We start from the raw sequence: 15,805 nt of genomic DNA, 5'->3' as shown, positions 1-15,805 counted from the left end.
TTTGCTGAGCTTACCTCCTTCATTTGGTTAGCGTGAATTCCCTGAGGATGGCCAGAGGGCCAGGCACTACCCCGAGCACTGCGAGGTGAGGGTGGACAGAGCAGGCAGGGAGAGTGGAGTGGAAGCACCCAAGTCATCACTGCCTATCTGGGTGGCACAACCTATGCAAATCTGACTGGTCTGTGTGTGTCTCCCCTCTGTGTCCCCCAGGACCTGTCACAGCTGGAGCTGACTCTCCAGGCATCCAAGCAAAATGGCACCCAGCCCCGAGAGGTGCTTCTGGTCCTCAGTGTAAACAGCAATGTCTTCCTGCAGCTCCAGGCCCTGGGAATCCCACTGCACTTGGCCTACGTGAGTGTGTTCCCTCCAACCCCAGGCTAAGGCTCTGGCCATGGAAGGTCCCTGCTGTCTATCTCTGTGGGCCAGGGTCTCCCACCCCAGCGGCCCGGCCCTGCTTCTCCCTTTCATACTGACATTGTTCACCAGGGTCCTGCCTGGTGAATCCAATGATCTTTACCAGAGAGAACCCAGAGGGCAGCAGGACTACAGTAAAGAGTCTAGACCAAGAGGTGGGAGTCAGGTTGATGTGCAGCCCTGACCAACTCTGATCCTCTGCATAGCCTCAGTTTGCCTCTCTGTCCAGTGGGACAACTGAACTCAGTATTTTATAAGATAATCTTTTCATTGTCTTTGAAAAAGTTACGTGACATATATTTGAAAATATTTAAAGACAGAGGAAAAGAGCCAGGAGAAAACCTAACAATGTGTTAACAGTGGTTATGGCTGGGAAGTGGGATTAGGAGAAACATTTATTTGGTTCTTTACACTTTGTTGAGTATTCAAGAGTTGCTCTAAATGGATTTGGCCTATTTTGGAGGAAAAAAAATATTTTTTTAAAAACTCAAGTTTTCGGGTCAGCTGTGGATTTGGGAAAAAAGTTAAAAACAAACAACCAAAAGCCTCATGGTTTAAGTGTTAGATACATCCATCAGAGAGAGGAGGCCAGGGAGCTGGGACCACTGCCAGGGGTCAGGGCTGGAGGAGGGGGGGTGGCTTGCCAGCACTGCCTCCTCCACGTGGAATGGCTGGGAGGTGGCCCCCAGATGTGAGCAGCTGTTGTTTACAACAGAGAAAGCAGAGGGCAGGAAGGGGAGAGCCCGGGGGAGAGCCAAGATAGCAAAGGGGAGAGAGGCATAAAAAGAAACATACCCACTGGGGGAAGGAGGCAGGCTTGAGCAAAGTTGGGCGTGGGGGACAGGGGAGAAGCTTCTAGACTGGTGACAGGGACAGCACAGAGACAGTCAGACACGACCAAGCCAGCATGTGAAAGTCCTAGGAGGGAGGGGGCCAAATCCAACCACCAGGGCCAAGAGGATTTGACTCCTTGCAGCCCATCCCTGGGCACCCAGAAGAGGAATCGAGGTCCCAGAGGGGGCGTGGCCTTTGTCATGGATCCTCCCCATTCCCGATCTGAGTCCGTGCCGCCCAGGGTGACGCAGGAACATGAAACGCGCCCGTCAGCCGGAAGGTCGCAGCAGCCACTGGCTCTGGCCTCGGCCACACCGCCTTCCTCCTGGGGCCGTGCAGCTTCCCGAGCGGGCTCCCTGGGGCCCGTGGCCAAAGGGGACAAAGAGGCCAAGGCGCGGCCTTGGTGCCAGACCCAGTGCCAGATGACCAACAGACGTCGAGCCCTGCTGTATCCCCATTTTACAGAGGATGACTCAAGGATCAGATCCCGTTCCCAACCCGGCTGTGTAAAGCCAGTGCCCCAGCCCTTTCCCATTCCGCGGGCTGGGTTCTGCACCCAAGGTGCCCATCACTTTGCCCCCTTGTTGAATTCCTGCAGAGAAGGTATCTGCTTCCTTCTAGATGGGCCATTCTAGGGTGTCTTCTCTACTGTTGCCATCTGGCAGTCCTCAATATCTAGCTTGGGCCAAGCGACCTGGCTCATGTCTGTAATCCCAACACTTTGGGAAGCTGAGGCCAGAGGGTCTCCTTTTTTTTTTTTTTTTTGAGATGGAGTTTCACTCTTGTTGCCCAGGCTGGAGTGCAATGGCCCGATCTCGCCTCACTGCAACCTTCGCCTCCTGGGTTCAAGCAATTCTCCTGCCTCAGCCTCCCGAATAGCTGGGATTACAGGCACCTGCCACCACGCCTGCCTAATTTTTTATATTTTTAGTAGAGACAGGGTTTCATACTATGTTGGCTAGGCTGGTCTCGAACTCCTGACCTCAGGGGATCCACCTGCCTCGGCCTCTCAAAGTGCTGGGATTATAGGCATGAGCCACCGTGCCTGGCCAGGAGGGTCTCTTGAGGCCAGAAGTTAGAGACCAACCTGGGAAACACAGTGAGACCCTCGTTTCTTAAAAAAATAACAATTAAAAATATTTTTAAATCCAACCTGAAGTCCTTTTGCCCTTCTGCTGCTGCTGCTTCATTCAGCTCAATGGCCCTGGCTCTGGAGACTGTACACGAAGGAGCTCAGTCAGTGGTCCCAACAGCTTCCTCTGAATCCTTCAGCTTTCCAGAGTCACTCCTCCAGGAAGTCTTCCCTGTCTGCTTTCCTCCTCACCCCAGCCCCCATCTCTTCCGGGGCACTGGCAGGATAGGCAGTGAGATGCTGGAGCCACCCAGATTCCCCATCCCTGTCCAATCAGGAGATCTGTCTGGCTCCTTTGTTTCTTATTAAATAAAATTCTGTCTTCTATTGCTTCAAATGACTTGATGCGGGGCCGGGCGCGGTGGCTCAAGCCTGTAATCCCAGCACTTTGGGAGGCCGAGACGGGCAGATCGCGAGGTCAGGAGATCGAGACCATCCTGGCTAACACGGTGAAACCCTGTCTCTACTAAAAACTACAAAAAACTAGCCGGGCAAGGTGGCGGCGCCTGTAGTCCCAGCTACCTGGGAGGCTGAGGCAGGAGAATGGCCTGAACCCGGGAGGCGGAGCTTGCAGTGAGCTGAGAGACGGCCACAGCACTCCAGCCTGGGTGACAGAGCGAGACTCCGTCTCAAAAAAAAAAAAAAAACAAAAAAAAACAAATGACTTGATGCATGTGTAGTTTCTGAATGGTAATATCCCCTAGGGCAGGGACCACTGATATCTGTCTTTAATTCATCTATTCATTCATCTATCCCTTTCTTCTTTCCTCCCTTTCTCCCTTTCTTCCCATAAGCAGGAAGCACTCACCAGCCCAGGACCCAGCACAGAGTCAAACAAATATTTCTCAGTGCCTATTATGTGTCAAGCACTGTGCAGTGATGGGCAAGGTAGACGTTGTCCCCTGTGGACCCTCAAAGTGTAGGGAGATCCAGAGCCTCAGGGTGTAGGGAGAGACAGCTGCATGATGGTGTAGATGTGAGTTGAATGAGAACAGCTCTGGAGGGGTGGGTGATGTTTAGACAGGTGGATGAAGAAGGTGGTGTGTTCATCCGGCCCCCCAGGTATGGAAGGGAGAAGGGGCTGATCTGACTGCTAGGGGGTTCTGGGCTGACTGCAGATCCACTAGACAGCATTCTCAGCTCTGGCGTCTTTCTTTCAGCCAATGGGCTGACTCCACAAATTACTTCCTGACCTCCTACGTGGGGTAGAGGGGACACAGGGCCAGGAACAGCATTCTGAGCCTCCACATGCCTCCCCAGAATCCCAACCTGGTCACCTTCCAAGAGCCCCCAGGAGTCAACACCACAGAGCTGCCATCCTTCCCCAAGACCCAGATCCTTGAGTGGGCAGCTGAGAGGGGCCCCATCGCCTCTGCTGCCGAGCTGGATGACCCCCAGAGCGTCCTCCTCCGACTGGGCCAAGGTCAGTTTCCCCAGCAACCTCTCTGGGCTCATGACACTGCTTAGGAGGAATCTGAGCTCCTCTGGCTCACACCTCAGACTTGGACACCAAGATGCAAGAAGGGACACAAAGTGCCACAGGTCACATGCCGCAAACCAGTGCTGCGTTGACAGTGATGGCTCCTCCACCAAATATCAGATCGAAACACGTGAAATGCCAGTTTTTGACCTAAAAAACCCCGGCATTTTCATGATTTACTGTGCATCTACTATGTGCCAAAGCCCTATTATGCTAGGCACTTGGGGACACTGTGGGGACACACTCAGGCCCTGCCCTCCTAGAACTGATACTGTGATGAGGGAGGTGACAATAAACACGTACATGTACACAGATAAATCTATCATTTCAGGTCTTGCTGGGTGGTTTCGGGGCTGCACCCTAACATGTGTCATGGGCTCATCCCTTATGTTAACCCTGTGTTGACAGATGAAACGGAGGCCCGGGGACTTGCACAGGGTCACTTGGCAGGTAAGTGGTGGAAAGGATGTTCCAACCTGGGATTGCCTCTCCACCTCTGCAGCACCGTCCTGCCTGCCCCACCACCACTACCTTTGACTGTGGGTGAGGATGAGGCTCTGTTAGGTGCAGGGCTGCTGGGGGAAGGCACTGAGGTGCGCGTGTCTCCGCAGCCCAGGGGTCACTGTCCTTCTGCATGCTGGAAGCCAGCCAGGACATGGGCCGCACGCTCGAGTGGCGGCCGCGTACCCCAGCCTTGGTCCGGGGCTGCCGCTTGGAAGGTGTGGCCGGCCACAAGGAGGCGCACATCCTGAGGGTCCTGCCGGGGCACTCGGCCGGGTAAGGGCCTCACCCCACCCCTGACACTAGGCCCCACCCCCGAGAGACGACTACCCCCCTCCCCACGCCCCCTACCCCCTCCCGCCGTCCCTTATGAAGCCCCTCCCAGGTCCCAGCCCCAGCCCCGCCGCAGCCCGGTGAGAGCACAGCCGTTCTCCTACTCTAGGCCCCGCCCCCTATGAGCCCCTCCCCTTTAGGCACAAGCCTGGCCCCAGTCCTATCCCTATCCCATATCCCATAGACACCTGGCCAGGTGGCCTGTCCGCTTCAGCGTTCCATCCGCATCTGTCTCCCCGCAGGCCCCGGACGGTGACGGTGAAGGTGGAACTGAGCTGCGCGTCTGGGGATCCCGATGCCGTCCTCATCCTGCAGGGTCCCCCCTACGTGTCCTGGCTCATCGACGCCAACCACAACATGCAGATCTGGGTGAGTTTTGCGCAGCTCCTGGGACACAAAACCCAAACTCCCAACCTCTGGATCAGGGACGTTTCCTGGAGAGGTGAACCCCTGAGCTGAGTTGAAGGACGAATCACCTATGCCCATAGGTGAGGCAAGGGGTCAGGCAGAGGACACAGCAGGAGTGGGGACACAGCAGGATCGAGGCCTGGCATAACCCTGGCTAGCCTGCTGTAGCGCAGACTGTGTCCATGGTCCCCTGCTCTGCCTCTCTCCCCACCATTAGACCACCGGAGAATACTCCTTCAAGATCTTTCCAGAGAAGAACATTCGTGGCTTCAAGCTCCCAGACACACCCCAAGGCCTGCTGGGGGAGGCCCGGATGCTCAATGCCAGCGTTGTGGCATCCTTCGTGGAGCTACCGCTGGCCAGCGTTGTCTCACTTCATGCCCCTAGCTGCGGTGAGCACCCTCCCCCTGCCCCTCCCTTCCCTTCCCCTCCCTTGGATCAGTGGCCACACTGTTGGTGAAGCCCCTCTGTGTGAGCTTGGGCAAGGTACATCAGCCTCTCTCAGCCTCATTTTTCTCATGTGCATGGGGGAACAATGGGAGTAGCTAATCAGAGCAGCCTAAGAGTCACTTGAAACCAGGAGGCGGAGGTTGCAGTGAGCTGAGATCGAGATCGTGCCACTGTACTCCAGCCTAGGTAACAGAGCAAAACTCTGTCTCAAAAAAAAAAAAAAACAAAGAGCCTGGTGCAGGCACACAGTGACCAACCACCTGGCCTGCCTCTGCTTCCCCACAGGTGGTAGGCTGCAGACCTCACCCGCACCGATCCAGACCACTCCTCCCAAGGACACTTGCAGCCCAGAGCTGCTCATGTCCCTGATCCAGACAAAGTGTGCCAATGACGCCATGACCCTGGTACTAAAGAAAGAGCTTGTTGCGGTAAGGGAACTCCTGCCCCTCTGGCTCAGGATGACATGGACATCTGGTTCCTCCCCTAGCCCAAGACTCTTGGGGTCCTAGCCCAGGCAGGGGGGCAAGTAACCTCCCTCTGCAAGCCTTAGTTTTCCCACTTGTATAATGGGATTGACAATGGTACCTACCACATGGTGGAATTAAAGGAGGTCTGACAGGCCGATCACGTGGCACAGTCAGATGGGGTACATAGTAAGTGCTTAGTAAATAATGCCAGCACTAGGTAGTTGTCATTATTAATCCTAAATGCTCCCTGAGCTGGGTGGTCACTTAGCAGAATGCCTACACAGGCCGGGCAGGGTGGTTCACGCCTGTAATCTCAGCACTTTGGGAGGCCAAGTTGGGCGGATCACTTGAGGTCAGGTGTTCAAGACCAGCCTGGCCAACATGGTGATACCCTGTCTTTACTAAAATACAAAAATTAGCCAGAGGTGATGGAACACACCTGTAGTCCCAGCTACTCGGGAGGCTGAGGCACAAGAACCGCTTGAACCCAGGAGATAGAGGCTGTAGTGAGCCAAGATCACACCACTACACTCCAGCCTGAGCAACAGAATGAGACTCTGTCTTGGAAAAAAAAAAAAAAAAGGCCTACACAATGTTATCACTGCCTGGTTGACAAACAAATATATTTGTTATAAAAATAACACATGGTGAATACAAAAAATTAGCCAGGCATGGTGGCAGATCCCTGTAGTCCCAGCTACTCGGGAGGCTGAGGCAGGAGAATGGCCTGAACTCGGGAGGCAGAGCTTGCAGTGAGCCAAGATAGTGCCACTGCACTCCAACCTGGATGACAGAGTGAGACTCCATCTCAAAATAAAATAAAATAAAATAACACATGCTGGCCAGGCACCGTGGCTTACGCCTGCAACGCTAGCACTCTGGGAGGCTGAGGCAGGCAGATTACCGGAGTTCAGGAGTTCGAGACCAGGCTGGGTAACACGGTGAAACCCCGTCTCTACTAAAATAGAAAAAATTAGCTGGGCATGGTGGTGCATGCCTGTAGTCCCAGCTACGTGGGAGGCTGAGGCAGGAGAATCGCTTGAACCCAGAAGAGGGAAATTGCAGCGAGCTGAGATTGCGCCACTGCACTCCACCCTGGGCGACAGAGTGAGACTCCATTTCAAACAAATAAACAAACAAACAAAAAACATGCTTTAAAAAATATGTGAAAAGTAGAAAATCTTAACCTTCTGACCCAACGACAATGGCTGCCAACATTTTGGTGTGCTTCTTTCTGGAGTGTTTTCTCTGTGTATTTCTTATATTGATGTAATCATAAGTGATGTGTTCATTTGTCTTTTGCTGTTTCACTTAATGTATTTTTAGAGCTTTGACACCTGTACCTAATATCATGTTTAATAAGTACATATTATTCCATCATATTGACATGCTATTATTAACTCCTCTTCCCTTGTTACACATTTAGGTTGTTTCCAATTCTGCAGTATTATAAATATGCAAAAAATGTCATTGTACATGAAACATTTCTTTATATAGGATTATTTTCTTAGGATAGATTTCCACATTAGTGGAATTACTGGGTCAAAAGGAATGAAGTTTCAGTACATGTTGCCAACCCACTTTCCCAAAGATGATTTGAATTTTCACTGCTGATTTACGAGAGCACCTCAACCTCTTCGCTCTCTCCAGACAATAATTCAAAAAAAAAAAAAAGAAAAACCTTTGTCAGTGTGGGAAGTGGCACATGGCATTCCATTCTTGTTTAGTTATAATTCTCTGGTTAGTAGTGAGTGTGGGCATGGCTCCATGTGAGTGATGAGGACCTCAGTCTCTTTATCGCTGAGGCTTTGGTATTTTTCTTGATGATTTTTATAAGTTTTAAAGAAAAAAAAAAGGGGGCCGGGCGCGGTGGCTCACACCTGTAATCCCAGCACTTTGGGAGGCCGAGGTGGGCGGATCATGAGGTCAGGAGATCAAGACCATCTTGGCTAACACGGTGAAACCCCATCTCTATTAAAAAATACAAAAAATTAGCCGGGCGTGGTGGCGGGCGCCTGTAGTCCCAGCTACTCGGGAAGCTAAGGCAGGAGAATGGCGTGAACCTGGGAGGCAGAGCTTGCAGTGAGCTGAGATCACACCACTGCACTCCAGCCTGGGCGGCAGAGCGAGATTTGGTCTCAAAAAAAAAAAAAAGAAAAAACAGTTGCCCCTTTGGCCACCACTTCCCTTGATTTGCTGTTGTTCTTTCAATTTTGGCTACAGTGGTTTTTCTTTTCTTTCTCTCCTTTTTTTTTTTTTTAAGTTGGAGACTTGCTTTGTCGCCCAGGCTGGAGTGCAATGGCGCAATCTCGGCTCACTGCAACCTCCACCTCCTGGGTTCAAGTGATTCTTCTGCCTCAGCCTCCCGAGTAGTTGGGAATACTACCACGCCTGGCTACTTTTTTTTTTTTTTTTAAGACAGTCTCACACTATTGCCCGGGCTGGAGTGCAGTGGCACAATCTTGGCTCACTGCAACCTCCGCCTCCCGGGTTCAAGCGATTCTCCTGCCTCAGCCTCCCGAGTAGCTAGCTGGGATTACAGGCACCCACCACCACACTTGGCTTATTTTTTGTATTTTTTAGCAGAGACAGGGTTTCACTATGTTGGCCAGGCTGGTCTCGAACTCCTGACCTTGTGATCTGCCCACCTCGGCCTCCCAAAGTGCTGGGCTTACTGGTGTGAGTCACGCGCCTGGCCACTTTTTTGTATTTTTAGTAGAAACAGGGTTTCACCATAATGGCCAGGCTGGTCTCAAACTTCTGACCTCAGGTGATCTGCCTACCTCAGCCTCCCAAAGTGCTGGGATTACAAGCGTGAGCCACTGCACCCGGCCTTCTTTTTCTTGTTTTAGAGACGAGGTCTTGCTGCATCACCCAGGCTGGAGTGCAGTGATGCGATCTTGGCTTCCTGCAGCCTCCTCCTCCTTGGTTCAAGCAATTCTTGTGCCTCAGCCTCCCCAGTAGCTAGGACTATGGGCGTGTGCCACCACACTCGGCTAATTTTTATAATTTTAGTAGAGTCAGGTTTCACTGTGTTGGCCAGGCAGATCTCGAACTTCTGGCCTCACGTGATCTGCCCGCCTCCGCCTCCCAAAGTGCTGGGATTACGGCCTGGAGACTAAAAGTCTCCAGGCCCGGCCTGTGCTAGACTTTTATATGACTGGCAGTGCAATAAGTTTGCTTACATCAGCATCACCACAAACACTAGGCAATAGAAATTTTTCAGCTTCGTTATTATTTTGTGGAATTAGGGACCACCATCATATACACAGTCCATCGCCGACCAAAACATTGTCCTGCGCTGCATGACAGTATTTACTATCCGGCTCTTTACAGGAACACTTTGCACACCCCAGGCCTGAGACTGGACTATGCTTGTAGGGTCTGTATGCCCTTGGGGCTGTGAGTGATAATTATATGTGAAACTTGAAGGAATATTTTTTAATTTTAATAGTTCTGTATTTATTTTGATAGATACAAGAAAATTTGGCCGGGTGTGGTGGCTCACGCCTGTAATCCCAGCACTTTCGGAGGCCGAGGCGGGTGGATCATGAGGTCAGGAGATCGAGACCATCCTGGCTAACACGGTGAAACCCCGTCTCTACTAAAAATGCAAAAAATTAGCCGGGCATGGTGGCACGCGCCCGTAGTCCCAGCTACTCGGGAGGCAGAGACAGGAGAATGGCGTGACCCCGGGAGGCAGAGCTTGCAGTGAGCCGAGATAGCGCCACTGCACTCCAGCCTGGGCGACAGAGCAAGACTCTGTCTCAAAAAAAAAGAAGAAGAAGAAAATTTATGATCCCACAGCTATTATTGCTTAGGACAAGGCTTAGTGCAAAAGTGCACAAGTTCAAGAAGTCTGAAGTGGGCCAGGCATGGTGGCTCACGCCTGTAATCCCAGCACTTTGGGAGGCCAAGGTGGGTGGATTGCCTGAGATCAGGAGTTCAAGACCAGCCTGGCCAGCATGGTGAAACCCCGTCTCTACTAAAAATACAAAAAATGGCCGAGTACGGTGGCTCACGCCTGTAATCCCTGCACTGGGAGGTTGAGGCAGGTGGATCACCTGAGGTCAGGAGTTCGAGACCAGCCTGGCCAACATGGTGAAATCCTATCTACTAAAAATACAAAAAATTAGCTGGGCATGGTGGCACACACCTGTAATCCCAGCAACTCAGGAGGCCAAGGCAAGAGAATCGCTTGAACCCAGGAGGTGGAGGTTGCAGTGAGCCAAGATTGAGCCACTGCACTCCAGCCTGGGCAACAAGAGTGAGACTCCGTCTCAAAAAAAAAAAGAAAAGAAAAAAAATTTTAAGTGGTGTAGGATGATGACATCTAACAAAAATGAAGAGGGAGCAGGGCAGGGGAATGGCTGTGACTTGGGAGCCCTGGGTTGTGGTCAGTCCTTGGTGCTGGGGTGTGGCAGGCCACAGAGACCCCAGTGCCTCCTGATGGTGCCCCTCTCTCCCGACCCAGCATTTGAAGTGCACCATCATGGGCCTGACCCTCTGGGACCCCAGCTGTGAGGCCGAGGACAGGGGTGACCAGTTTGTCCTGCACAGCGCTTACTCCAGCTGTGGCATGGAAGTGACGGCGAATATGATCAGCAATGAGGTAAGAGCTGGGGCCAGAAAGGTATCAGGACCAGCCTGGTTGGTGCCCCCTCAAGTGCCTCCCTGATCCCCCAGGGTGGAGGTGTGTTTGGGAGAGCAGGGTGCAGGGGCTCAGAACACAAGACAAGCTTGGCCACTGGTTGGCTCAGTCTCCCCATCTGCAAAATGGGTGTATTGGGTGGGATACCCTCTGGGGTCCGTTCTGGCTCTGACCAGCTCCCTGGCTTTGTCCTCGCAGGTGGTGGTCAATATCCTGTCGAGCTCATCACCACAGCGGGTAAGATGGACAGTCACGTGCTAACCCACCTGGCCCAGGGGCTGCTGCTGGGCCGGGGCCTCTTCCTGGTTTGGGAGGGAGCAGGCTTCAGGAAACTCCTGGCAAGCCATGTGTCCGGCATGCCTCGGTCTCCCATTCTGTATGAGCAGAGCAGTACTGCTGAGGGTGACGCTCTCAGTCTCTCAAGTCAGAGGTCTTAGCACATACTGGCTGTGTGGCCTTGAGCAAGTTACTTTAGATTTCTGGGCCCAAAGGTGACCTAAGAAAGGACTGTGCGCCACAGGGTGCTTCTGGGCAGCCAGTGAGGTGCTGTGTGGAAGCTCTTCACACAGCCTGGCACCTCGTGCTTCCTTGATAAATATTAGTTAAAAAAAAAAAAAAAAAGAATGAGAGTGTCAGGCAACTCCATAGGACCATGACGTCTGTTCCTCCCCACACCCCTCGCCCTCCTGGCTGGTGCCGCCAGACTGACCAAGTCTCCCTCCCGTCCTCCCCCAGAAAAAGGTGCACTGCCTCAACATGGACAGCCTCTCTTTCCAGCTGGGCCTCTACCTCAGCCCACACTTCCTCCAGACCTCCAACACCATCGAGCCGGGGCAGCAGAGCTTTGTGCAGGTACCTGGCATGCCTGTCACCCCTCGGGCCTCCCAGCTCCTGCAACTTCCCTCCGCCTTTCTTCCCACCATGACTCCAGAGGAGATGAGAATCCCAGAGTCAGGAGGGAGACAGCCTGGGTGCGTGGGAGAGGGAGAGACAGAGAAGGCATTGCTCGGGGATGCTGACAAGGATGTGGCCCTGTCCTCCTCCTCTGACCCAGACAGGTCCATGCCTTTCCTTCCACCGTGAGGACTCAGGGGTGGGAACTCTTCATTCTAGCCGATATTTCAAGGCAGCAGGTGGGGTGGGGTGAAGAGCAGCTGCCCATGCCGCGTGGCCCTACCTACCCATGCAGGTCAGAGTGTCCCCATCCATCCCCGAGTTCCTGCTCCAGCTAGACAGCTGCCACCTGGACTTGGGGCCTGAGGGAGGCACCATGGAACTCATCCAGGGCCGGGCGGCCAAGGGCAACTGTGTGAGCCTGCTGTCCCCAAGCCCCGAGGGTAACCCGCGCTTCAGCTTCCTCCTCCACTTCTACACAGTACCCATACCCAAAACCGGCACGCTCAGCTGCACTATAGCCCTGCGTCCCAAGACCGGGTCCCAAGACCAGGTGAGTGGAGCCTGGGCCAGCCCCAGCTTCAAGTGGGAGCTTCCACGTCTGTGGTTTGCAGGAAAGGACATGGCAGCCCACAGGGATATGGGGCCAGCTGGTGAGGGCAGAGCCTTAAGTCGGGCATGTGGCCTGGCAGTCTGGCTGCCAGCAGCACTTTCTGCCACCCGAGAGTTTTCTGGTGGGGTTGTCGTGTCTTGGGCACTGGCAGACTATGCAGCTGCCAGACTATGCAGCTGCAACTGTCCATCTATCCATCATCTATCCTTCCACTTATTCACCCATCTCTCCATCCATCCAACCTCCCACCCACCTGCCATCCCAGCCAGGCATCCACTATCTTCCCACCATCCCACCCAGGAATCTAGCCACCCACACATCCGTGTAGTATGGTCACCAGTGTAATCTCAAAGAACAGGAGACCTGAGGGAAGACAGGCAAATGACACACACTCCTGGCTTTCTGTATTGGCCAGTCACAACACTTCACCATCTGGTGACCCCCACTCTCAGGCAATCTGTCCTGGATGCCCCCAGAGTCACCCCCAGGCCCTTACACAGACAGGCCTCCAGGATTACAAACTTCTCTGGTCATATGAAGCTAGGGAAGCCTTCGAGGCTCACCTAAGTGGGCCTCTCCCTCCAGCCACAGTGAGCCTGGGGCTCTGGGCTGACCTGGCTCATAGCTCCAAAGTGATCACGAGGGTGAGGGATGCATAGTGCTCCTGCAGTGCTCCCACAGTGTTCCTGCAGTGCTCCCAGGCATCAAGGCCTCCAGGAACTCACAGGAAACATGTCAGCAGCAGCCAGGGATTGTCCACTAGGCACCCTCCCACAGCACAGATCTTCCAGGACTCACCCAGAGGCATCCAGCTACGAAGTGGTGGAGATAGGATTCTAAGCCAAGGCTCTAGAGTGGGCTGGGGTCACAGAGCCAGGGAGTAAACCTGGAAGCCGCCTCCCAAAGGCTGTGCCACATACTGCTCTCTCTTCCTCCTCCAGGAAGTCCATAGGACTGTCTTCACGCGCTTGAATGTCATCAGCCCTGACCTGTCTGGTGAGCTTCCTCCAGGTCTCTCGGGTTTGTTCTAGTGGCTGAGGTCACGGTAGGGCACAGCGGGCAGCCCTGAGAAACGGCCTGGGCACATAGCACATAGCACATAGCACATAGCACATGGCAAGGGGGATCCCAGAGAAAGCGGCCCAGAAGGGGCAGGAGGAGGACTTCCCAGAGTCATAGCAGCCTAGAACAGGGGCCAGAGCCTGCACTTTGCAGATGGAGAGCCCTTGCCCGGGACCATCCTGTGGTGTGGGAGTCTAGGCCTCTGCCCCTACTCACAGCTCCACTCCATCCCCACGGTCACTGGTTGACCTTGCTGGGAGGATGGAGCCTCCTGGGTAGGACAGAGGCCCTTTGGGTGGGGGTGCTGGCCTTGCCTTCCTTGAGGCCTCTCCCTGCAGGATGCTCCCTCTAGCCTCTCCATTAGTTCCCCCCAGGCCCAGGCCCAGGCCCACACCAGGCAGAAGAGTCCCGACACTGGCGGCAGAGGCAGGGGTGAGGGATGGGGGCACCCACCTCTTTGCCACTCATCCAGGTCAGGATGGAGCCTCCACTCCCAGCCCAGGACCAGGAAGGCAGGGCTGATAACCCCATGACACAGAATTGGACATCAGAGGCTCAAGGGAAGACTGCCTGGCCTGCAGTCACACAGGAGCCAGGAATATGGAGGGAATGAGGCTTGCAGCAATCAAAGAGCAGAGCTGCAGGGTGCTTGGAGCTGCTCTGACCCGTTGTCTACCTGCTAAAGGCCTCAGAGAGGGGCAGGGCTGACCTAAGGTCACGCAGCAGGTGGGGCAGGCTCTGCACTCCTGAGCCTCAGTTTCCTCATATTACCCCATCCATCCTCCCTGAAAACACATCTCCATCAGCCTTGAGGGGCAGAGGCATGACCCAAAAGGCCTGGCTGGCTCTCTAGGTGGGTAATTCTAGCAACCATGGCTCAATGCCAGGCCCGGCTGTGATGAGCCCGTTTGCTACAATAGGAGACTGAGGTTCAGAGAAGTCAAGGGTCCAAGGGTGAACAGGGCTGGCACAACAGGGTAGGGGATGGGGCAGGGGCAGAGGCGGCAGTGCTGATGGTGCCGGCTCTCTCTAGGTTGCACAAGCAAAGGCCTCGTCCTGCCCGCCGTGCTGGGCATCACCTTTGGTGCCTTCCTCATCGGGGCCCTGCTCACCGCCGCACTCTGGTACATCTACTCGCACACGCGTGAGTACCCCAGGCCCCCACAGTGAGCATGCCGGGCCCCTCCACCCACCCGGGGGAGCCCAGTGAAGCCTCTGAGGGATTAAGGAGCCCTGGCCGGGAGCCTGACCTCCGCCCCTGCTCCCAGGTTCCCCCGGCAAGCGGGAGCCCGTGGTGGCGGTGGCTGCCCCGGCCTCCTCAGAGAGCAGCAGCACCAACCACAGCATCGGGAGCACCCAGAGCACCCCCTGCTCCACCAGCAGCATGGCGTAGCCCCGGCCCCCCGCACTTGCCCAGCAGGAGAGACTGAGCAGCTGCCAGCCGGGAGCACCGGTGTGAATTCACCCTGGGAGCCAGTCCTCCACTCGACCCAGGATGGAGCCTGCTCTCCGTGCCCGCCCTTCCCACCTCCCTCTCAGAGGCCTGCTGCCAGTGGGGCCAATGCCTTGGAACACCTTGGGGTCCCTCCACCCCACCCCACAGAACCTTCAACTCAGTGGGTCTGGGATACGGCTGCCCAGGGCCATGGAGAGAGACCATTTGCCACACTTGTGAAAACCCAAGTCCCTGTCATTTGAACCTGGATCCAGCACTGGTGAACTGAGCTGGGCAGGAGGGGAGAACTTGAAAGAGATCCAGGCCAGCCCAGCCAGGCTGACAGCACCTCCCCACCAAGGAACAGAAGAGGGCCCAGCCCAGAGCCACCTGGATCTATCCCTTCGGCCTCCACACCTGGACTTGCCTAACTGGCGGGGAAGACAGGAGCCTAGCGGAGTCCAGCCTGGGAGCCCAGAGGGTGGCAAGAACAGTGGGCGTTGGGAGCCTAGCTCCTGCCACATGGAGCCCCCTCTGCCGGTCGGGCAGCCAGCAGAGGGGGAGTAGCCAAGCTGCTTGTCCTGGGCCTGCCCCTGTGTATTCACCACCAATAAATCAGACCATGAAACCAGTGATGGGCTGGGCTGGGAGAAGGGCAGTGACATTCAAAGCCAGGGTGGGGTGAGGGCACAGGACAGGGCTGCTCTTGTCCTTGGCCCCACTGGGCTGGCCTGGTGGCAGGGGCAGCATCCTGAACAGTAGCAGGAGCCAGGGCACAGGTTTTAATTCAGCCAGTTCCCCTCTGCCACTCACCCCCTCGGCAGCACACCCCAGGGTCTAGGCTGCAAGAAAGCAAACACCAGGAGGCCCCATCCACTCGCTCACTCTGGGGTTCTGAACACAGGCCCGTGACTGCTCTGAGTTCAAATCCTGGACCTGCCACTTGTTGGCTTGTGACTGTAGGCAGGTCCCATGGCCTTTTTTTTTTTTTTTTGAGATGGAGTCTCACTCTGTTGCCCAGGCAGGAGTGCAGCGGCCGGATCTCAGCTCACTGCAAGCTCCGCCTCCCGGGTTCACGCCATTCTCCTGCCTCAGCCTCCCGAGTAGCTGGGCAGGAGCCCGCCACCTCGC

General features: G+C 54.8%; 1 protein-coding gene and 1 pseudogene across 2 annotated transcripts in view; one reads left to right on the top strand and one right to left on the bottom strand.

The window, feature by feature from the left end:
- ENG (endoglin) overlaps positions 1-15,305 on the top strand; it is a 43,429-nt gene extending 28,124 nt beyond the window's left edge. Inside the window, exons 3-16 of the mRNA XM_033191804.1 lie at positions 211-351; positions 3,641-3,803; positions 4,269-4,310; positions 4,472-4,637; positions 4,937-5,063; positions 5,320-5,494; positions 5,838-5,980; positions 10,494-10,631; positions 10,869-10,907; positions 11,406-11,522; positions 11,860-12,117; positions 13,119-13,173; positions 14,273-14,383; positions 14,508-15,305. Of these exons, the coding sequence (XP_033047695.1) occupies positions 211-351; positions 3,641-3,803; positions 4,269-4,310; positions 4,472-4,637; positions 4,937-5,063; positions 5,320-5,494; positions 5,838-5,980; positions 10,494-10,631; positions 10,869-10,907; positions 11,406-11,522; positions 11,860-12,117; positions 13,119-13,173; positions 14,273-14,383; positions 14,508-14,632 (1,800 nt within the window). The 3' untranslated portion in view covers positions 14,633-15,305. The remainder of the gene's footprint in view (positions 1-210; positions 352-3,640; positions 3,804-4,268; positions 4,311-4,471; positions 4,638-4,936; positions 5,064-5,319; positions 5,495-5,837; positions 5,981-10,493; positions 10,632-10,868; positions 10,908-11,405; positions 11,523-11,859; positions 12,118-13,118; positions 13,174-14,272; positions 14,384-14,507) is intronic.
- LOC117072028 lies at positions 10,627-14,278 on the bottom strand (annotated as a pseudogene). The gene is made up of 4 exons (XR_004432686.1): positions 13,098-14,278; positions 12,431-12,989; positions 11,527-11,637; positions 10,627-11,257 (listed from the first exon to the last, which is right to left on the bottom strand). The product of XR_004432686.1 is annotated as an uncharacterized LOC117072028 (transcript).
- Positions 15,306-15,805: the final 500 nt, after the last annotated feature.

This window comes from Trachypithecus francoisi, unplaced genomic scaffold, assembly GCF_009764315.1.
Source record: "Trachypithecus francoisi isolate TF-2019V2 unplaced genomic scaffold, Tfra_2.0 Contig01585, whole genome shotgun sequence".
Taxonomy (NCBI): Eukaryota; Metazoa; Chordata; class Mammalia; order Primates; family Cercopithecidae; genus Trachypithecus; species Trachypithecus francoisi.
Note: the sequence above shows the minus strand (reverse complement) of the source record. Positions and strands in the feature narration are given on the sequence as shown.